Here is a 24036-nt window from a genome sequence, read left to right on the forward strand (position 1 = left end):
AAAATAGAAGAAAAAAGATTGAAGAAAAAACAAACTTTTTTCCCACCCCATCAATGGAAATTTTTTTGTCTGTGTGTGGCTATCTGACATTTCTATTAATGCAATATTTGGGTACAGAAGACATTTTGATAGGTTTTTATTACAGTTTTTTGGGGTCATTCCAGTGTTTTTTTACAGCATTATATTATCATAGACTGGACTTTCAAAGTCAATAAAAAGTAAATATATTTTAATTTTTTAATTGGTAGGAGGAGGGTAGTGACAAAACTTTTTTTTTTTTTTTTTACAAATTTTTAATCTGGATTAGGGAACTTGAACCTGTAAACATTTGATCACTTAGTACATTATTGCAGTAGAAATAATATATAAAACGCAGAATGGGACAGGGCTTCATGGGAGACTAAAGATGGTAGGGACAAGAGCCCTTTAGTAGACCCACCAGCTACTAAGTCAACATATCAGGATCCCACGATTGCATTGGTTAGATGTTGTTGTCAGCCATTCACAGGGTCATTTAAATGGTTAAACAGCAGTGATCGGAGCTGGCACTTATCGCTGCTGTAAGAAGCAGGTGCCAGCTGTGTAACGCTTCATACAGCCCCTGCACACATATGATGTAAATTTACATTACGTTGTCATGTAGGGATTAATAACACAGGATTAGTAACGGACATGTCCCCTGCTGAAAGTCCAACAACCCAGAATAGTTTATAAAACACAGACCGAGAACAGTCCATCATGACAGTTCTCATTAGATACTGCACTGGCCATGCATACATGTCCATGCGTATTACTCACTGTTTGCAGACTTGAGATCCGGAAGGATGTGATTGATGAAGAATTCTGTTAAGTTGACGAGTTCATTAGCTTGTGTTATACCGTGCTGTGGAGCGAAAGATAGACCAGTCAGTCACCAACAATATCCATGAGTGCAGCTTGAACTGGATAAGAGTGCTGCATTTAGGACTGAGATATAGATATAGATATATATATATATAGATATATATATATATATATAGATATATATATATATATATATATAGATATATATATATATAGATATATATATATATATAGATATATATATATATATAGATATATATATATATATAGATATATATATATATATATATATATATACACACACACACACACACACACACACAAACACACACTGTGAGGCTGTGGCCTCTGATACAGCAAGGGGGTGCTGTTTGTTCTCCCCAGAATGTGCATGCTGACGGATGAAGTCCATAGGTGTGCATGAGAGTCACAAATCTCCGGTCCGGGTTTTCCATGTGGCTGGAGGACACAGGTTTGCGTGTGTTTAAAAGCCCTGCAGTAAGGGGTATGGGTGTGTCAGGTGTCTGGCCAGGAGAGGCCAGGTGTGCGTCAGTGTCAGTCTGGTGTGTGCTGGTCTGCCGAGTGCATGGAGGCAGAGGCCAGCAGAGCCAGCACCCAGGGCAGCTGAATAGCCTGGCACACGCAGCATACACAGAGATGCAAGTCGTCCATGGTACTGGTCTCGGAGGTGGACAGTCTTGTGCCCGGAGGTGGATATCCTGTGCCCATAGGAGTCGGATGTGGATAGTCCTGTGCCCGGAGGTGGATGTCCTGTACCCGAAAGAGGACTAGCATGTGTAACGATTGCAAACAGGTGGATATGGTGCCCGGCTGCTATCCGGAGGATATCCTGAACTGTGTACGACTGTGTGAGTAATGAGTCCGTAAGAGACTGTGATACAGCGATGCAGGACACCCACGAGAACTAGTCAGAGGAGGGCTGGCGTGAGTAGTGTCTGCAACATATGAGGCTGTGTGTACGGAGACGTATAGAGACTGTGAGATGGCGTGCGGTCGCCCAGGGAAACTGGACAAGGGAAGTCTGGCCTGTTTAGGGACCGCAAATCTAAAGCCATGTGATATGCATTACTTTGAACTGGTGTAAATTGATCACTGAAGTTATATGCATTTATGTGAAGTGGACTTTAATGCTGTGAAGAAACACATTAAAAGACGGTGTCCTAGCTGGCCATGTGAGTGGAAGCAGGGAAGAGTGCTCCTGCTGCCATAAGGACAAAAATCCTGCTTTAACCCCGATTTTCGGGTAAACTCACCTAAATCCGGTTGGCTGAAGGTCCGGAGAGTGCAGCAGTGCGGAGCAGCAGGTCCGGAGTCGGCAGCGATGACCAGGAGGCGGCAGAAAGACGCTGGCACCAGCGATGCAGGAGCCAGCCAAGATGGCTCCGATGCTAGGGAGGACGCCGAGAAGGAGAACGCCGGATGTCAGCGGCGCATGGAGGTGGCCGCAAAGCTGCAGCAGTATGCCAGAGTGGAGGCTGCTGAGGAGGCAGAACCAGGATCTGGAGCTGACCAGGAGGAGGAAGCAAGCACAGCCGAGCAGCATGAGGTACAGAGGGGGAAGGAGAGAGGCAGCATGGCTGGGGCTAGTGGGGGACCTGAAGCCATATCACAGGGAGAGGAGCCGACTCTTAGAGATATTATCACACTGATCTCTTCATGTCAGCAATCCCTGAACTCCTTGGCCCAGCAGATGCAGGAAGTTAAAGGGGACACGGCACAGATTAATGCGGCTCTGCAGAAAATGGACAAACGTATAGGAGTGGTGGAGGAGAGGGTGAGCACGGCAGAAGATCATATAGTTAAGCTACAAAAAGCTGAAAAGAAGTTCGCCCAAGCAATAGCCGAGCTCGCTGCCAAAAATGAGGATCTGGAAAATAGATCCAGAAGAAATAATATACGTATAGTGGGGCTGCCTGAAAAGACTGAGGGGAGAAATCCCACTGAGTTTGTGGAGAACTGGCTGCTGGAGAAGATTGGGAACACAGTGTTGACAAAAGTCTTTGCTGTTGAACGTGCTCATAGGGTCCCGCCGCAGCCCCCTGCCCCAGGAGCAAATCCCCGTACCATGCTTGCTAAAATACTCAACTACAGGGACAGAGACATTATCCTTAGAAGGGCTAGAGAGATGGAGGATCTGACGGCTGGAGGTCAGAAAATCGCCATTTATCCGGATTATTCCGCTGCGGTTCAGAAACAGCGGATGAAGTTTACTGGAGTCAAGCGGCGACTGAGGGAGCTGGGAGTGCAGTACTCAGTGATGTTTCCCGCTAAGCTGAGACTGGTGGCTTTTAATAAGACCCACTTTTTCTTGACACCGGAGGACGATAGCCAGTGGCTTGATACTCATGAGAAAAAACTTAAGGGAATGGGCGACTGACATTTCGGCGAGATCCAGTTGGGATTTGTTTTCTCTGTCGATGGAGGAGAGTTCTGCGCTCGTTAGCAATGGTTAAAGAGTTGAGCAACTGTTGGGGGTTTTGCTGGGCCATATTGAAGGAATGGCCGGAGGGGACAGTACCGACTACTAAGTACGGGGGAGGGTTATGCTGGGTACTGTGAACTGGTTTGGTACTTTTTCTATATGTTCATATAAGTTGAAATGTTAAGATACAATAAAGTGAAAGTTGGGGGGGAAATTGTGATTGCTATGGCAGCGGGACGCGAATGGAGAGGGTTAAGTAAGGGAGAGTGTTCGCAGTGGGCAGTGGAGCCCCACTCTTGATGAGAGGAAGAATGCGTTATATTGGGGGGGGTTAGGGGGGCAAGTTGGGAGGGGGCAAGGGGTGGGAGGGTTGGGGCAGCTCATACTTGGGAAATTGGATATTTTAATAAATGATGAGCCACATTATGGGAGATTGTATTAAAATATTGAGTTGGAATGTGAGAGGTCTGGCGGATAAAACACGGCGGGCAGCAAGTCTGCAGTATGTCCGAGAACAGAAGGTCTCAATGATATGTCTGCTAGAGACACATTTAGTGCGGGAGAGGGTGAACATATTGAATAGGCGCTGGATACAGAGGGCGTATCATTCTACTTTCTCGACGTACTCTAGGGGTGTGTCTGTGTTAATACCTGCGGGGGTGCAGTATGAGGAGGTAATGGTAAAAGAGGATGTGGATGGTCAGTATGTGGTGGTGAAATGTAAAATGAATGGAGTATTGATGTGTATAGTGGCAATGTATATTCCGCCCCCATACTCAAGCAAGAAGATAAGAGAGGTGCTGGAGAGGGTAGAGCGCTGGGGACCGTTACCATTACTAATTATCGGCGACCTTAATAATATATGTGATGACTTTTGGGATAAGAACAAAAACCCCCAGAATAGGACGGCGGGACATACCACTACGTTTGGGACTTATGTCGGGGAAGTGGGCATGGTTGATTTATGGAGAGTTAGGCATATCGGGGAAAGGGCGTATTCATGCTACTCACCAGCTCATGGTACGCTGTCTAGGATTGATCTGGCACTGGGTAACCGATTACTAGATACGATGGTAAGGGACGTGAGATATTTACCTAGGGCTCTCTCAGACCATAGTCCAGTTGAAGTGGAATTTCGATCAGTGGGGACACGGAACGGGAGCAGAAGGGAGTGGAAAATTCACCCTAATTGGCTACACAGTATGGACTTGGAGAAGATTCAGAAGGAATTGGTGGAATTTTTTGAGATAAATGAGGGAAGTGTAGATGTGCTTACTGTGTGGGAAGCCATGAAAGCGTACTTGAGAGGGCTGTTGTTTAGGGATATTAGCAGGTGTAAGCGGAAATCGAGAGAGGCAGAGAGGCTGGCGATAGATGGGCTGAGGGTGGCTGAAGATGAGATGGTAATAATGGGTACTTTGGAGGCTGGGAGGAGGTTAAAGGCAGCTCAAAGCCAGCTAGAGGCGGTCTTGCTGAGTAAGGCTGAAAGGAAGAGGGAATTCATGAATTTGGCCTATTACCAGGAGGGTGAATCAGTGGGTCATTTGCTGTCGCTGGTGGCATCTGCCCAGAGAAATACTTCCTTTGTTCACTCTTTGGTGACTGGGAGTGGTGTTGCTGTTTCTGAGACTTCAGAGATTTTGGAGACTTTTGCAGATTTTTACGCAGACTTATACTCCTCTCGGGTAGATGGGTCAATGGAGGACACGGTGGCGTTCCTTGAGGAGTTGGAGCTCCCGAGGCTGAGTGACACAGCTAGGGAGGATTTGGAGGCTCCCATTACGGAGGAGGAACTGGGACGGGCATTGAAGTCGATGGCTAATGGGAAGGCGCCTGGCGTAGACGGATTTCCTGCCGAAATTTATAAAAGCTTGGGGGAAGTGTTGATCCCTAAATTGAAGGCGGTCTTGGAAGAGGCTACGAATGGTGGAAGGCTACTGGCATCTATGCGGGAGGCCACAATAGTGGTGATTCCAAAGGAGGGGAAAGACCCGACACAGCCGGATTCATATCGGCCAATTTCTTTGCTTACTATCGACGTTAAACTCCTGGCTAAGGTGTTGGCGATGAGGTTGACAAGTGTTATTTCTGGCCTGATACACTCAGACCAGTCTGGCTTTATGCCTGATAGGTCAACTGCGATTAATCTACGAAGGCTGTATATGAACTTGCAACTCAAAGCCGATAACTGTGGCCAGAGAGTTATTGCATCTTTAGACGCTCACAAGGCGTTCGATAGTGTGGAGTGGGGGTATCTCTGGCAGGTGTTGCGAAGAATGGGGTTTGGACCGCAGTTCATATCATGGATTCAATTAATGTACTCGATGCCGATGGCCAGGGTTAGGGTAAACGGGGAGTTGTCACGGACCATACAATTGGCTAGAGGGACGAGACAGGGGTGTCCGCTTTCCCCCCTTTTGTTTGCTCTGGCGGTGGAACCACTGGCCGCTACGCTTCGACAGTCTGATGAGGTGACGGGGTTTAAATATGGGGTGATTGAAGAAAGGGTGGCGTTGTATGCGGATGATATTTTGTTGTTTCTGGCTGACCCGGTTGCATTCTTGGAGGGAGCCATTGGGATTATTGAACGATTTGGATCAGTGTCGGGACTTAGGATAAATTGGAGTAAGTCTATCTTGTTTAAGGTGGACGATGTGGATGGGGAGCCATTGGAGGACGGGCGACTGGAGGTGACGAGTAAATTTAAGTACCTGGGAATATAGGTATCTATGCCGGTCACTGACTATATACATGAGAATCTGACTCCAATCTTGGGTGCCCTCAAGGCAAAAGCGGATGCATGGCTTAAGCTACATTTGTCTGTGGTAGGCAGGGTGAATCTTATCAAAATGATTCTGATGCCGAAAATACTGTATATTCTTCACAATGCGCCGGTTTGGATACCACGCGGGAGATTTAGACAGATCAACTCTCTGTTTAGGAATCTAATTTGGGGGAGGCAGCATTCGCGTATCAAACTGGAGACACTTCAGCGACCCAAGGATGATGGGGGTCTGGCATTGCCTAACCCTGAGTTGTACTTTCTTGCAGCCCAGAGTCAGCATTTAAGGGGCTGGGCGCATGAGGGGTCATCTGGGGCAGTACAGCGGTTGATGGAGGTGGTGACAAAAAGAAGGCCAGTGGTGCAATGTTTGGAGGATGGATCCTTGGAGAGTTTGGGGAAGCTATATCCGACTTTGCTGTTGATACGCAAGCTGTGGAGTAGATTGAGGCACATACGTGGGATCACGGACTTGACTAGATACTCACCGCTATGGCATAATAACAATCTGAAACAATTTGAGGCATTGGGGGTACTGATAGAGTGGTTGGGCAAAGGGATTCAGTATGTGTATCAAATAATTGAACAAGGTGAACTGAAATCATTTTCCCAATTGCAGGCGGAATTTGGTCTTGGGTCTGCAAGGGAGTATCAATATTTGCGGTTGAGGCATGCCTTTGGAGCTCAGAGTAGGAACGGAGGTATTAGGATTCAAAGGGATATAGTACTGGAGTATGTGTGTAATGATGGGACGACTGGAGGAGTCATATCCACTCTGTACAGGGATCTGTTGCACACTTTCCTATTGGGGTTTCCAATAATGGCAAGAGCTAAATGGGAAAGGGATTTGGGCCCAATAGATAACGAGACTTGGGAGTCGGTGTTGGAATGGATCCCAAGACTGTCGCTGAGTGAACCGTATAGACTGTCACAGCTCTATGTGATACACAGAGTTTATAGGTCTCCGATGGTGCTATATAAGGCAGGATTGCGTAATGACTCTGAATGTCCGAGGTGTAGGTCTACGGATGCAGACATTTTCCATATGATGTGGACATGTCCGAGGTTGGCTGCCTTCTGGGTGGTAGTTTTAAGTCGTATGGAAGGTGCGTATGGATGCACGGTGCCAAGGGATCCAGTTGTCTGTTTGTTGGGATGCGTGGATGAGATTGGAGTGGATAAACACCTAAAGATAGCTATAGCCAGATTGTTGTACATGGCTAGGAAGGTGATAGCTAGAAACTGGATTAGGGAAGAGCCGCCGTCAAGAGGAGAGTTCCTCCAGTATGTGAAACAGGGCCTGACACTAGAAAAAGGGATTTATAAGAAGAAAGGGAAAACTGAAACGTTCAATAAAATGTGGTCTCCATGGATTGCTATGGGATAGTAATGTGAAGTGTGGCTTATACGAGTGGTTGAGGGATTAGATACTCTATTGTTTTAATGATGGTAGTAATTAACAAGATGAGCTGCTTTGTGGGGTGGGGGTGGGGAGCTTTGGGATCGAAGGGGGCTGTTTGAAGGGGGAGGGGGGGGGGAAATACTCTATATTGAAAATGTAAATGTAACATGTTAATTGCCTTGTTATTCTTAATAAAAATTTATTTGAAAAAAAAAAAAAACATTAAAAGACTTTTTTGTGTTTGAATTTGTGGGTCACTGCTTCTTCACTGCGTACGAAGCTGCTGCAGCTTTACAACACACACACACATATATACACACATATATACACACCCACACACTATAGATAAATGGGCATGCTGTAGCAGAGACGTGCCGCACACACATATATTACACACACACACAAGGTCCATCAGACCTTCTGCGTTTGGGCCTTTGATGCCAGCGACGTCACTAGGTAGATGGCAGCATCTTTGTGCTTCCAGTTGACAGACGGGTTTTTGGCATATTCCTGGAGCATGGAGCTGACGTAACATGAGAAGATATTGGTGACTGGACCCTCAAAAAACTTGCACAAACCGCGAACGAGATCACAAGCAGCGCGGCGTCTGGTATCAATATCTGGGTCAAGGTGAAAAAAAGAAATTTAGTTGGCAGGAAATACCCACACATCTGCAATGGTAAATCAAAGAGAGTCTGCCTATATATGCATCACATTAGCAGGCATCTTAAAGAAGTTGTCTACCTTAAAAGGGACTTTTTATTAATGTCCTTCTTACATGCATGTATTCTGGGCTAAAATTATTTTGCAATTAGATTTCATTAAAAATTTTGCACTGTGAGGCTTCTACAGGATCTTTGTTACTCATCACACATTCAACTTTGATGTGGTCCTTGGTCAAAAATTAGCTGAGAGGAATAAAAGGATATAAGAGTTGCAACCTCGTCCAACTAGACTGTCATAGTGAGCTGACTGAGATTCTCAGTTAACTCATATGGCATCCAGCAATTAAAAAAAAAAAAAAAAAAAGTTTAATAGAAGCTTTAGAAGATAAAACACTGAACATTTTTTAATGAAACCCAATGACAAACTATAATTGGGGATAAAAATAATTTAAGAACATATTTTACATTGAAATATATTGTCTCAGATGCTAAAGCTCCACCTACTGGTTATAGGCTACAATATAATCATCAGAAGAAATAATGTCCTCCAAAATCCTTTTTGGGTCAAATGTATATGACAATCAATGCACAGTATTCATTAAAAATAGTGATATTTGTGTACTCACCATAAAATCCTTTTCTCCGAGCCAATCATTGGGGGACACAGACCGTGGGTGTATGCTGCTAGTACCAGGAAGCTGACACTAAGTATTACAAAGAAAGTTAGCTCCTCCACTGCAGTATACACCCTCATGCTGGCTCCCAGAGAACCAGTTTAGTGCAAAAGCAGTAGGAGATCAATAATAACATATAAGAGTATAACATGTCAAATTACAGAACAACCACAGAGCCTTTAAAAGGGTGGGTGCTGTGTCCCCTGTGTAGCTCGGAGAAAAGGATTTTACGGTGAGTACACAAAAATCCCTATTTCTCCTTCGCCTCATTGGGGAACAAAGACCATGGGACGTCCCAAAGTAGTCCCTGGGTGGGGACAACATAACAGATCAGGCCCTGCATAACTGCTATCTAAGAATGTGCTACCGGTGCCTGCAAACTCCACCTGCCCAGACTCACATCTGCGGAAGTCTGGGTGTGAATATTGTAGTGCTTCAAGAATGTGTGCGGACTGGATGAAACTGCAATCTTGTCGACCTGCTCTGCCAACACCTGGTGTCTAATGGCCCAAGAAGCCACTATCGACGAAGTGGGGAGTGCCCTGATCCCCGCTGGGATAGGCTGACCTCTGACGCGGAAGGACCCCTGGATGGAGTAACGAATCCACCAGGCTAATATGGCCGATGAAGCGGTTAAATTCTTCCTCCAACTGTCAGGAAGCCCAAATAAAGTGTCCAACCTTCGGAAGGACGCAGTCTTCGATACGTACCTTCTCAGAGCACTCACCTTGTCCAGAGTACGGGGAACCCGTTCCGTTTTGTGGACTGCTGCCAAACAAGAGGGAAGAGCGATGTCCTTGTAACAGAGGGAGTACGATACCATATTGGTAACAAGGGACGAGGATGGCATAAGGACAAGCTTGCCTTGATGACAATAAGGAAGAGAGTCTGAAAAGAACAGAGTGGCTAGCTCCGAAGACTCACCTGAATTACGTGACCGCAGACAAGACAGTAAAGTCTGTCTGGATCAAAAGGAGCCTACTGTAAGACCCCTCAGGACCATTAAGGTCCCAAAGATCTAACGGTATGCGATAGGGAAGAGCCGCATGGGAAAACTCCCTACGAGAAAGTCCCTATTTGCAGTTTTGTTGCAATAAGAATGAAGAGGCTAAAATCTAGACTTATAACGAGCTGAGCATCCGGCTTGAATCTAGATTGTTTTGAAGGAAAACTCAAAAAAGGAGGAAAGGCATCCGTGATCTCTGCCCCCAGCAAAAAAATGCGTTCTGAGGCAGCTTACAAGCACTAGTCGCTGATAAATTGTTGTGAGAGTCCCGCCTGTGTCAGAACCGATTCTTAGAGAGCAGACCTGGATGATCCAACAACCGCCAGAGAAAATCGGTGACGAGTTGAACTAGCTCCGCAAACAAAACCTGACGTGGCCAGTGCACATCGCCCAGGAATCACTGGGACCCTTTCCGCTTCCTAAAGACTCTCGGAAGTAGTGGAAGAGGGTGACGGAACTGGTACCATAGAAGAACCAGAGCATGCACTGCGATGGCTTTTGAATCTCGAGACTGAACTCGATGCCATCCAATCTACATCTGGAATGCTCCAGTGAGGCTGATCTGTTGGAAGACTTCCGGATGAAGTTCCCACTCACTTGAGGAGAGACCCTCACGGCTGAAGAAGTCTGCAATCCAGAGTTCCACTCCTGGGATGTGTACTGTCGAGATCACAGAGTGATTGATCTCGGGCCCATCGGAGAATATGAGGTACCTCGGCCATGGCCGCCTGGCTGCGGGTACCTCCTAGATGATTGACGTATGGCACAGCCACGGCGTTATCCGATTGAATTCGGATGGGGTGAACCGCCAGAAGGCAGTGGACCTGTTGTAGGAATAGCCGTACCGCTCGAATCCCCAGAACAATGATCGGGAGACTGGATTCCCAAGATGACCGGAGGGCCTTGAGCAGTGTGGTGACGCTCCCCCAGGCCAGAAGACTGGCATCAGTAGTCACTAATAATCATTGAACCGGGAGAAAGGATCTCCCCTGGATGAGGAAAGAGCTCAGAGACTACCCTCTGAAAGCCTGTCTAACCTGCAGAAAAAAAGAGGAGCGAAGGGAACCGCTTCCATTGCCCACCATTTTTCCTCAGAACCCTCATAGCAAATCGAATGGAATGAGGGAAGGAGTAACCAAGTGTGTGAGCTCCCTGTTGAAGGGTAAAGGATCATCCTCAAAAAAGATATCTGCTGGGCTGGAAATGAGGAAGACTTATCTAAGTTTATCTGCCAGCCCAGGTGAGAAAGGGTATCGCAGGCGATATAGTCGGACTCAGGGCAGTCCTAGGACGGCTAGAAAGTTGACCGGATAGGGTAGGACTAACACGCCCCAAGGGTGCAAGATGGACATGATAGCTGCCATGAACCTTGTGAACACTTTGGGAGCGGTAGCAAGGCCGAAGGGCAGGTCATGACCTGAAAATGCTGTTCGCGACAAAGAAAAAAAAAAAAGTCGGAATGTGGAGGTACGCATCCTGAATGTCGAGGATGCCAGATACTCCACCTTTTTCCATTGAGGTAATGGCCGAACGGAGGAACTCCATCCAAAGGAGGACCTTGTCAAGCTTGTTAGAAGTTTCAGGTCCAGGATCGGTCTTACTTTTTCGTCCCCTTTTTGGGACCAAGTTCCCTCAGATCTAGACTGTTTTGGGCACCCCTTCTGCTGCTGGTTAGGTTTATAGGAAACAAGCGATCCTTTGTTCCTGCATGGGGAACGCTCCCATCTTCTCACCGAATAACCGATCACTCTGGTAAGGGAGTGATGTCAGAGGATTTTTGAACGCAGAGTGCGCTTCCATTCTCTGAGCCATAATGCCCTTCTGAGGGCAATGGCATTTGCTGCTGACAGCGCCGCGCAACTAGCTGCATCCAAGAGGTGTGAACCACAGTCTCCCGCTCCAGAAATTCTGATTGGCCAGCTGTAGTGTCTTTGGGAAAAGGTTGCTGTTATGAATCAAAGTAGTTAAGGTCTCCGGCAAGGAGACCATTGCTCTAGCAAACCATGCAGCGGCTAAGGAAGGTCTACCCTCGATCCACCATCCTCTAACACGGAAGTGGAGAGGGATCGTTCGCCTTCTTGCATCATCTGCTAAATAGTGGTGATGCAGAGGGGGCTGCTCAGAAGCCAAAAGGGTACCTTTGTACATCCACGGAGGAGTTCAGGTTCCCGGGTGGACAGGGCTGGTTGTCCGTCATTAGGCCTGGCTGCAGAAGAGGATACATGGAGGCGACACGCCATGTGCTCGTCTGTTGATGGTGTGGGGAGATCGGTGCCCTTTAACCCCTTCAAGTCGCGGCCCTTTTTTGTTTTTGCGTTTTCATTTTTCACTTCCCTCCTTCCCAGAGCCATAACTTTTTTATTTTTCCGTCAATATGGTCATGTGAGGGCTTATTTTTTGCGGGACGAGTTGTACTTTTGAACGACACCATTGGTTTTACCATGTCTTTTACTAGAAAACGGGGAAAAAATTCCAAGTGCGGTGAAATAGCAAAAAAAGTGCAATCCCACACTTGTTTTTTGTTTGGCTTTTTTGCTAGGTTCATTAAATGCTAAAACTAACCAGCCATTGTAATTCTCTAGGTCATTACGAGTTCATAGACATCTAACATGTCTAGGTTATTTTTTATCCAAGTGGTGAAAAAAAATTCAAAACTTTGCCAAAAAGTGCCATTTTCCGATACCCGAAGCGTCTCCATTTTTCGTGATCTGTGGTCGGGTGAGGGCTTATTTTTTGCGTGCCGAGCTGACGTTTTTAATGATACCATTTTGGTGCAGATACGTTCTTTTGATCGCCCGTTATTGCATTTTAATTCAATGTCACGGCGACCAAAAAAACGTAATTCTGGCGTTTCGGATTTTTTTCTCGCTACGCTGTTTAGCGATCAGGTTAATGCTTTTTTTTATTGATAGATTGGGCGATTCTGAACGCGGCGATACCAAATACGTGTAGGTTTCTTTTTTTTAAATTGTTTTATTTAGGATGGGGCGAAAGGGCGGTGATTTAAACTTTTATATTTTTTTCATATTTTTAAAAACATTTTTTTTTTTTTACTTGTGCCATGCATCAATAGCCTCCATGGGAGGCTAGAAGCTGGTATAGCCTGATCGGCTCTGCTACATAGCAGCGATCATCAAATCTCTGCTATGTAGCTGAAATGCAGGTGTGCTGTGAGCGCCGACCACAGGGGGCGCTCACAGCAGGCCGGCATCAGTAACCATAGAGGTCTCAAGGACCTCTATGGTTACCTTCCTGATGCATCGCCGACCCCCGATCATGTGACGGGGGTCGGCGATGACTTCATTTCTGGCTGCCCGGCTGGAAGCGCCGGTTAAATGCCGCTGTCTGCGTTTGACAGTGGCATTTAAACAGGTTAAAAGCGGCGGTTGAATAGCGATTTCACCCGCCGCTTTTGCGCGCACATGTCAGCTGTACAAAACAGCTGACATGTCACGACTTTGATGTGGGCTCACCGCCGGAGCCCACATCAAAGGGGGTGACACGGCATGCGCCGTACTATTACTGCGCATGTCGTGAAAGGGTTAAAGGACAAGTCGTACATAAAAATCAGACAAGGAATGGCATCCCACCCCGTAGGGGGGTATACGTGGAGGGGATAACCCACGTGTTCGCATATTGGCTGAAAAAAGATACTGCGCTTGAAGAGCGTTCTATCCAGTGAATCGCTTATCCGGATGCTCCCTGTCCGGGTGAATAGCAAATGCTCTACGAGGGAGTTTAGTCTCCTTTTGAGGGACACTGCGTGATCTAGAGCAGAACCGGAGTCCTCGTCAATCAACAGAGATTGGTTGATGGTCTAAATAGGCGAATCCATCCTTTTCTGAAACTTTGGCGAGTCCAGATCCAAGGCAGTATCCGATCCATATACAGAGTCTTGTTCTTCGCAAATCATTGGTGAGGGAGATCAGGAAATGAAGCTGTACGTTTCTAGACGCCTGTACGTTCCAAGAATACTTGCGGCCCCTGCTAGTCAACGGCTCCCATGTAGGAGAGGGACCATCTATATCGGTCCTGCGAGCTCTCCGGGTTCACTGAGAGATTCAATCTCTTGGTCAGAGAAGCCATGGATTGTGGCAGTGACGAAGCCCACTCAGGGGAACTAGGTACTCTGGGATATGCTGGGATCGGCGGAGGGCTCCTAAGCTTATTTGGGGTGACCGGCTTCGGACTGGTCATGTGCCTTTAAGACCAGGGAATACTGGTCCTGCGCCTTTAAGACCAGGGAATACTGGTCATGTGCCTTTAAGACCAGGGAATACTGGTCCTGTGCTTTTAAGATTAGGCTGCAATCACGCTAGCAGTATTTGGTCAGTATTTTACATCAGTATTTGTAAGCCAAAACCAGGAGTGGGTGATAAATGCAGAAGTGGTGCATATGTTTCTATTATACTTTTCCTCTATTTGTTCCACTCCTGGTTTTGGCTTACAAATACTGATGTAAAATACTGACCAAATACTGAGTGTGACGGCAGCCTAAGGAGTACTGGTCATGTGCCTTTAAGACCAGGGAAACACTACAGGAGGAAAATGCGGGGGGGGGGGGGGGAGAGCAGTACTTCTTTACCCAGGTACTGATGTTGTGGAGTCGTCGTTCCCCTTTAATGTAAATGTGTGAGCCGGCCGGTTGGACCAAGATGGCCACCGGGAGTTGCAGAGGCGGTAAAGTCTTGCAGAGCGCGAGAGGCGCCAATTTGGGGGGGCGGAGCCAAAGCCACAATGTGGGTGGAGCCTTGTGACTTCCATGAATAGGCCCAAGCTGGGGCCTAAATTTCTGCAGCCAGCGGGAGTAATACCAGGGGTAGAAGTGAGGGAGCGTTGGTGGTGGCCGAGAAAAAACGAGCGCTCCCGTGCCAGGTGAGAAGCGCAAGAAAAGCGGGCGCAGCCGCCTTAGCGCGCCATAGTGCGGGCGCGGCTTCCGGGATGCGGCCATGGCTGAGGCTGCCTGTCAGCATGTGAATATCCCACTGCAGAGGCCACCGCTGACTGTATCCACTCACCATCGGTGCGCGTCCCGGCATGGAGCCGACGCGATGACTGGGCTTCAGCGCTGAGGGAAGTGCGCGCACTAAACTGTTCTGCTACAGGTCAGGTATTGCAGCGTGGACGGTGCAGGAATAGAGGGGTAAACCTCAATCCATCATCCCTTTGTTAGGGAGGTAGAGAGGAACCGTTCGCCTCTTTGTGCCATCCGCTTTCACAGTGGTGGGACAGTGGGGGCTGCTCGGACGCCAAAGAGAGGGGCCTCTGTACATCCACGGAGTTCAAGCCCCTGGGTGGATAGGGCCAGTTGTCCGGCATTAGGCCTGGCTGGGGAAGAGGGTATGTGGAGGCGACACTCCATGTACTCACCTGTTGATGGTGCGGGGAGATCGGAACCTTGAAAGGATCCGTCACCCCATTCGTCTGTGGAAAAAATATTAAAAAGGTAATCAAAATTGAAAAGTAAAATAATAAAGAGTTTTGGGTCTGAACAGCAGACCCGTCCGTATGCCTCCTACGGACACTAAGCAAGAACGGGTTAGCTGAGAGCCTGTAGGAGGGTGTATACTGCAGGGGAGGAGATCACTTTCTTTGTAATACTTAGTGTCAGCCTCCTGGTGGCAGCAGCATACACCCACGGTCTGTGTCCCCCAATGAGGCAAAGGAGAAATAAGTGAATAGAAGAAATGTAAAACCAACTATAGATGCTTGTTAGCCCTGAATTAAGTATTCAATAAATAATTGTGCAATCGTCAGTTCATATCATAGCATAATATATATAAAATGAGAAAAAAAGTGCTATCTGGAGTATTTCCTGGATATGGTGCAGCTGGTAGGATTTAAGGGATAAGCATCTTAGGAGAAATAAGGATTAAGGTATCCTGTTATCACAGCCATGCCCTCTCTGAGGAAGCGGATGTGGTGAAACACGCGTAAGAGGTAACGGTGGTAACTATTTTGATCTCAATCTATATACTTGTGGCATGACTGTGATAACAGGATGCCTTAATCCGTATTTCTCCTAAGAGGCTTACCCCTTACATCCTACCAGCTGCACCACATCCATTAAATACTCCAGATAGCACTTATTTGCACTTTAAACACTTTACCTTTCTCAATGTATATGGTGCACTGATTGCTGTTCAACTATTTAGACTGCATTATAGCCTAAAATTATGCTTGTTCCTTTTTACTCGGTGTCTTCTTATTTTATATATATTATGCTATGATATGAACTGAAAGTTGCACGAAATTTATTTTATACTCAACTCGGTACTAACAAGCATCTATAGTTGCTTTATATTTCTTTTATTCACTTATTTTTCAATGAATACTGTGCACTGATTGTCATATACATATGACCAAAAAAGGATTTTGTAGGACCTGATTGTTTCTTCTCATGATGCTATTGTATCCTATAACCACTAGGTGGAGCTTTAGCATCTGATAATTGCCTGGTTATTTTAACCATTTATATTGTTATATGGATTTTGGTACTTTCTTCCTTTAAATATGCATAGTTTAATACCAAGAGCTGTGACTTTATGTATTTGAGTCTAAATATGAAAGATTACCACTTCTGTCTGTTACAATGTCCCCCCTTAAATCTAGTTTCTAATTGTATGTTTTATTGTACTTTACTGAATAAAGATAAAATATTTTTATGATTTACCTGGGTAGTTTAATTTCTGTTTGCATTTGGTTTATCCGATAAAAACTCCCATATACAGGCTTTGCCTCACAATGCTATATCAGATGAGACTATCCCACTAAACCAACCAGATTATAACACGTCAGATAGTGAAATGTGTTCACATTACCAGATCCTTCCAGGTCCCTCCTGATATATTCCTCAGAATTATCTTCAAATGCTTCTTCATCAGCAGCTGCAACACAGAAGACGCAATTACACAAAGAGGTCTCACACACAGGGTCAGAAAGCCTCCGTTTCAATGATAGCTTTGGAATTTTCTACTCACTGTAATGTAAAAAAAAGTCCTCTCTCATTAAATATATTAGGGAACATAAGACTATGGCCTGGCATGAGGTAGGAGCAATAGTGTTTGCTTTGTCCATGAGCTATGCCCTTTCCTCAGACATTTGCCCAAAGGAAGGAGACCAAAATTCCCTAACAAGCAGCAACCAGGAACCAACATGACTTTAAGGCTATCTGCACACGCTGAGGATTTGCCTCTGCGGATTCGCAGCAGTTTTCCATGCCTTGTACAATATCATGTAAACCTATGGAAAACAAAATCCGCAGTGCCCATGCTGCGGAAAAAAAACAGGCGGAAACGTAGCGTTGTTTATTCCGCAGCATGTCAATTCTTTGTGAAGATTCCGCAACGGTTTACACCTGCTCCTCAATAGGAATCCGCACCAAATCCTAAAACAAAAAAAATTGTGGTAAATCCACAGGAAAACCGCAGTGCGGTTTACCTGCGGATTTACCAAAATCAGTCCGGAAAAATCCGCAGAGTAATCCGCAGTGTGTGCACATAGCCTAAAAGGCTTCTCCTCTTCAAACGTCACATCAACGGCGTTGCAGCAAATAACTGAGCTCAGCGGCTTGTGCTATCTAAATTTGAAGAGCAGCTAAATTCTGATTGGCTGCAGTGCTTTTAACTTGAAGTCACAGTCACGGCTGCAGCCAAACATAGACTGAGGCAATAGAGGACACAACGCTGGACCTGAGAAGGGGAAGAATTTTTTTTCTGAAACTTGGTTAGTGTCCAGATATAGTCAGAATCAAAAAGTAGTCTCCCTCTCTGAGGGAGTAGGCCTCAAAATGGGAACGATGGAGGAACAAGCTCCAAGAGAGGCAGTCAGGGAAGGTGACCTGGAAGAAAAGTCCAGTCGCAGCTGTCTGGTACGCCAACAAAATACAACATGTTGGGAGATCTCACCTGGTGGTTCTGACTCACCCCAGTAAGTGGTCAATAACCAGAGGAGGTAGATGAAGGGTTAAAAAGGACTGGGAGACGTTGGTTAGCTTGGCCAGCAAATGAGAAACTACTGCCATTCAGTGGGCAGCACACTACACTCCCAACCATCCTGCGGCTGTAGGCACATCCATAGAGGGTAGACACAGGATGGTCGGAAGGAAACTTACGCTTTCAGGCAAAGCAGGAAAAATAGCTAACATTGGGTGGTTAGTCTGTCTGGAATGTGTGATCGTCTCAGGAATCAGACATGGCGGGAGAGGGGGAGGAAATGTACCTCTTGCCAGCAAGGTAGCCTGTTGGAGAGAAGCAAGTGTCAATCCCTGAGACAACAGGGCCTATCATATCCTTGGAGTCTCGAGTCCTTGGCAGTAATATGAAGCTGAGATGCTGCAGAGACTCCATAATCTCAGTGAGGAGACCGGATGCATTTGGTGCATTTGGAGGAAAGGGCGGCGTAGCTGCAGATGGAGATCCTCAGCGGTAAAGAGAAAATGTAGGTGGTGGGCGGTAACGGAAACCAGCAGGAACACGAGGAAACCAACATGTTGATAGCACCATTAGACCTTAGAAAGTGGAGTTGGAGGCCGTGCAGGACAGAGACTAAATTTGGGTCAGAGAGCAGGCAGCGGTGCAAGGGCCAATGTGGCACAATAGAGGAGAGATGTTTGATGGCCTGGGAAGTGCTAAGGACTAAACCTCGAAAACAAGTACTAGTACTGAGAAAAAGGACGACAGACAGCATAGATAGGGGCATTTGGATTCTGTCAGTCTTCTCTCCTGTTACATGTTCTCTTCTTCTGTGGGCGGTGCATAAGTGTAAAGGCTAAGAACGATGGCCAAATAGGGGAGGAGACCTGTGGTTAAGGCGACATGGTCCCGCTGGTCAGAATAGAGGGGAGACAGTGATTAAGCACTGTTCCCTCTCTTCTCAGTGAGGTGGTATAATGGCTCATCAAACTCTTTCCCAGCCTGTAGTAAAAGAAAAAAGTGAAAAGAAAGACTAAACTAGGTAAAAACAGAGATCCCAGATCTGTGACTGCCTCCTGCGTGACACTAAACTGGGTTAACCTGGTGCAGCCTGAGGGGAGAAGACGACTTTAGTAAAATCTTAGTGTCAGGCTCCTGTTTGCAGCAGCCAACACCCATGGTTCCTGTGTCTAACAATGAAACTTCCAAGAAATCAGATTTTCTTGTCAATATCACCAGGGAAAACAGGACCATGGAATGTACAAAAGCAGCCACATAGGGTGGGAAATACATCAGCTGACTGAGCGGACCACCTATCGCTTAGCACCTTAGGACACAACTGGCATTGGCAGAAGACATACTGTGAATGGTTTGTGAACAGAGGACCTTTGAAAGGGATGCCTGAAGTCTGACTAACCTCGTTGAATGAGTTGTGACCTGAAAGGGATTAGCTGTTGGACCTGCAGGCTTCCCTAATCTCAAACATAACCCATTTTGAAAAAGTTGCATTGAGGAGCAGGCCATCATTGATTACAAGAAGAATCTGAATGTCAGAAGGCTACAGTCACCATCTGACCGACATTTATGGCCCAACCAAATATTTACGGAGCAGTCTCATCAGCAGTAGCTCTATTTTGCGAGAAGTTCAAGGATGCCAATAGGGCTAAGTAGGGACCTGACTGGTCAACAATCTGCGTTAGCAAACGCTCAACTAGAGATTTAACTATATACTGAGAAAGTGTGGTTAGGGTACCTAAGGCCTGGTTCATGGACCTAAACCATTCTGAGACAAAAGAAGGTCCAGGAGAAGCAAAGGTAGACTCTTAGTGTACGTGCACACGTTAAGCATTAGGCAGGAAAAACACAGCCACGTTTTTCACATGAGTTTTTTGTGCAGGTGAAATCTGCAGCAAAACTGCTGAAATAATTGACATGCTGCAGATTTAAATCTCCGTCAAATCTGCAAGTCATAAGTCACTTTGCTGGCATCACGAAACCAGGCCCTTATGGTTCCAGGGAACAGTAGAGACGTGTTCCAAATTAGCAACAATAGAGTGGGCAGGAGATGTGACTCCTGAAATAGCTGAGTACTAGGAGGGGCAACGATGGCAAGAAGAGATTGCTCGCAGGCAAAACACTAAAAACACAAAAAAGATAGTTCTCGACACATCCAGAGCGAAGTGGACAAGTCCAGAGACAGATTATCTCACTAAGTTCAAAACAAGGGTTGCACCGAGAAAAGATGGGGACTCAAGTAGTCGGGCCTTCTGACAACAAGGCGCCCCGCGATGAAGAAGCCAGCAGGAGAGCTTTGATTACGGAGGCAATAGGGCTCCCAGGAGGATACCTCTACAACACCAAGAGCAAACCAAAAAATGTCTAGGCTGCAACTAGCATAAGAAAGGAAAGACTGGCTTTGGGGGAATGCAAAGGAAGGGAACACTAAAAAGGTCACATCCCTAGGGAATAGAACAGGAAACTGACTAAGAATGGAGGGCTACACTAATGTGGAGTATATCATGTGTCCTTCTGTGTCGAACGACTTAAAACATTGGGGACATCCCCTGAAGGTAATTAGAAAGAAAAATAAAAACCCACTGCAGTAGATCTATGACAACTATGCTAAAATTGAGCCTAGTGTCTAAGAAAAAAAAAAGGTACAGCTCACTGGGCAGAGTGTAAAGGTACCTTCACACATAACGATATCGTTAACGATATCGTTGCTATTTGTGACGTAGCAACGATATCGTTAATGAAATCGTTATGTGTGACAGCGACCAACGATCAGGCCCCTGCTGGGAGATCGTTGGTCGCTGAATAAAGTCCAGAACTTTATTTCGTCGCTGGACTCCTGCTGACATCGCTGGATCGGCGTGTGTGACACCGATCCAGCGATGTCTTCACTGGTAACCAGGGTAAACATCGGGTAACTAAGCGCAGGGCCGCGCTTAGTAACCCGATGTTTACCCTGGTTACCATGCTAAAAGTAAAAAAAAACAAACACTACATACTTACCTACCGCTGTCTGTCCTCCAGCGCTGTGCTCTGCTCTCCTCCTGTACTGTCTGTGAGCCGGAAAGCAGAGCGGTGACGTCACCGCTCTGCTTTCCGGCTCCCAGACAGTACAGGAGGAGAGCAGAGAAGCAGAGCGCAGCGCTGGAGGACAGACAGCGGTAGGTAAGTATGTAGTGTTTGTTTTTTTTTACTTTTAGCATGGTAACCAGGGTAAACATCGGGTTACTAAGCGCGGCCCTGCGCTTAGTTACCCGATGTTTACCCTGGTTACCGGCATCGTTGGTCGCTGGAGAGCGGTCTGTGTGACAGCTCTCCAGCGACCAAACAGCGACGCTGCAGCGATCCGGATCGTTGTCGGTATCGCTGCAGAGTCGCTTAATGTGAAGGGGCCTTAAGTCGCCAGGGCAGTGCCCCTCAGGGTTAATAATGGGCAGATATCAACACAGACCTGGATAGAGGATGCAGGAGAATGGAAGAATTTCTGGAGGGGAAGGGGCAGAAATGCCCTAGTTGAGCACTAGCATAGCCATGGTTAGTGGTGTATAAGGTCGTAGAGAAAAAGTCTGCACTACTAGTGTCTCCAAGAAGCAGTCAAACTGCCAAGGGAGCAGTGTACCTGGCAGAGTGCTTCTGCTCCTTTATTTCAGTAATCAAACCCTCATTAGATCAAAACTGGTGACATGTTAGAAGTTTTCTGAAACCACAAGTCCATTTTAGATATGCAGCTTTAAGACATGACAAAATCTTTACCTCTGAACTCCATGTTGGGGACAATGACTTTCTCACAAATACTGGTCAAGGTGCTTGGATCCTCAAACAGGTTCTTGTAGTGTGGGCGCTCACACACTGATGCCAGGAATTGGATGGCGTTGCTCACCAGCTAAGGATGATAAAGAGTGTTAGTCAGTATAAAGCACCATCTGTATGACAAGGTGATCACAAGGGCTACTCTCTGAAGATTCCCCTGGGGGAACCTACATAGACGACACACAAGGTAGCCCGTCCACATCAAAAGGCTGAAACAAGAACATTTCAGTGTATCTTATATTCAGCATATTTACATTACAGGAAAATGTCAATTCTTACCAAGTCGTATTTAACTTCCTGACCAGTGGTCACCAACAGGTTCCATATGGCAGTGACGAAGCGAGGCAAGTAGGCCTGGAATTCTTCATCATATTTCTGTGCGTATAGAGCAGCGTTGTCACAGATCTGTGACTTCAGCAATTCCAGCAACCCGGCCTCCTCCTCATCCTGCAATCCAAAAGGCACAATCTCGTAACGAGCAAGGGTGAGGGTTATCTGAAGACTGATGCGGAGTCATACACAACTCACTTCTGTTTGGAGCAGCTTATTGTCCAGGGTCAGAAGACTGTGGAAGTTGGTCATCCAGGTTTCCATGTTATCTTCAAAGAACTCGGGGAGATCCTACAGAGCAAAACAGAAAGAATGTATAAAAAAAAGTTGGCAGGATCTGGTCCATCGGCCACATTAGCAATTTGTGTCCGCTGGACAGGAGCCCTAAGAACCAACACTTATCTGACGGCATCCACCGATCTTCTTTTGATCCGAGGGCCAGGCGCAATGTCACACCACAACAATGACGCCTTACTACTTGTACAGAATTTTTGATGCACCTTTGCTCCCATTAAACTACATCAATTCATTTGAGTGTCGTGGTATTCTATGATTTACCACAATTACATCACACCAGGCTGGGCCTTCCCATGCTCCGCTTTCTAATCCTAATAAGAGTGTGTGATGATATGCTATTCTTAGCTCCATACATGTTATACCAGGGGCATTTATATCCTTCTAAGACTACAGTCATTGCAAAATCTACCAAACAGATCCGTCCCTAAAAAATGTGAAGGATGCGGGGTAATTGAGCTCAGTGTTCAAGATACGAACCATCCCTATATCCATCATGACCCATCAAATGACGCAATTACAATTCCATACCTGAAAATTCAAGCTGTAAAACAACTTGGCAATCAAAATGAGAGAGGAGAAGAGGACTTTTAAAGCGCTGACATCATTAGCATGAGTATTACACAGACCAATGGTTGCCTGGAAGAGAAAAGAGCAGACGATAAGGGAAAATCCACACCATGTAGGCAATAAATGGGGAACACAAATCTAGCCACTTAATGTGTTGTATAAGGCGAAGAGATAAAGGGCATTACCTGAAAAAGGTTGGTGAGAGGTAAAGCAAAGGTATCCAGCACTAGTTTAATCTCTGTCCATAGCTCACTGGACTTGAACTCATGGCGGTACCTGTCACAAGGAGAAGACATCAGCAGCGGTCACCAGCACCTCAGTGCTGCAGGCGATAGCTCATCTCCATACCTTTTGAACAGGGAATGAGCCGTGTGTAGGACACCATTGATGACATGGAAATCTCCACTCTGGAAACGGTTTACCATCTCAGTCAACAGATCTGGCCATTTCTGAGGAAAATCTTCCCGCCCTATGATACTGATGGCATCGCTTAGCTACAAGAGAAGACGGCATCGGGGTTTTAGCAGAAGCTGTATCTTAGGAGCAGAGCGATCCCACAGAACATAAGAGGCTCGGGAGTACTACACCTGCTTCTGGATCTGTTCAGGGCTGCTTAACATGAGGTTTACTATGTTGGCTTTAATGGCCACACGGTCAGTTTCACAGATCTTGTTTGGCTCATCTTCGATCTGAACCGGAAAAAAAACATAATTATGGGAATATTATGCAGGTTTTTTGCCATGTAATCCAACAGCAGGAGGATGTAGGGGCAGAGAACCCAGTTCCAGAGCTTTGTCACTTAACTGATCTGCTTGTTGTAGTTACAATAAGATCACCGTTTTATCTGCAGATCATTACTACATGACTGCTTTACAACTCCGCCCCCACCATTTATTGGCCACTTTCTGCCTATGAACAGTGTACACAAAGCTGCCAATCAGGGGTGTGGACAGTGCAATAATGAGCTCAGCATTCAGACAACTGCAGCAGAGAAAACAGTAATTTTTTCATAACTACAACAAAAAGCCCAATAAGTTACACATCATTGGAATAGGGTATCTGCCTCTACATCATGTTGCTCTCAGATTTCATAGCAACATGCTGGTGACAGATTCCCCGTAAGGACAGGCTTTTTTACCGCACCATCCCTATGGTGGATGAAGCCTCTGTCACTGCGCCGTCCCTATGGTGGACAAATCAGTTTTAACACTGCAGTCACCACAATGGATAAAACCGACATAATGTGCAATCAAAAAAAACACCAGCTGTCAAACTGTCCAGCTGTAATTATA

At 46.2% G+C, this 24036-nt stretch overlaps 1 protein-coding gene across 3 annotated transcripts in view; it reads right to left on the reverse strand.

The window, feature by feature from the left end:
* CSE1L (chromosome segregation 1 like) overlaps window positions 1-24036 on the reverse strand; it is a 111454-nt gene that overhangs the window by 81680 nt on the left and 5738 nt on the right. For all 3 annotated transcript variants that reach the window (XM_069750824.1, XM_069750825.1, XM_069750826.1), the window contains exons 5-14: window positions 23332-23433; window positions 23093-23238; window positions 22930-23020; window positions 22706-22813; window positions 22079-22171; window positions 21830-21997; window positions 21494-21623; window positions 16637-16702; window positions 7888-8090; window positions 799-883 (exon numbers count right to left, since the gene is read on the reverse strand). In XM_069750824.1, coding sequence (XP_069606925.1) covers window positions 799-883; window positions 7888-8090; window positions 16637-16702; window positions 21494-21623; window positions 21830-21997; window positions 22079-22171; window positions 22706-22813; window positions 22930-23020; window positions 23093-23238; window positions 23332-23433 — 1192 coding nt within the window. The remainder of the gene's footprint in view (window positions 1-798; window positions 884-7887; window positions 8091-16636; window positions 16703-21493; window positions 21624-21829; window positions 21998-22078; window positions 22172-22705; window positions 22814-22929; window positions 23021-23092; window positions 23239-23331; window positions 23434-24036) is intronic.

The sequence above is a fragment of the Ranitomeya imitator genome, chromosome 2 (genome assembly GCF_032444005.1).
Source record: "Ranitomeya imitator isolate aRanImi1 chromosome 2, aRanImi1.pri, whole genome shotgun sequence".
NCBI classification, from domain to species: Eukaryota; Metazoa; Chordata; class Amphibia; order Anura; family Dendrobatidae; genus Ranitomeya; species Ranitomeya imitator.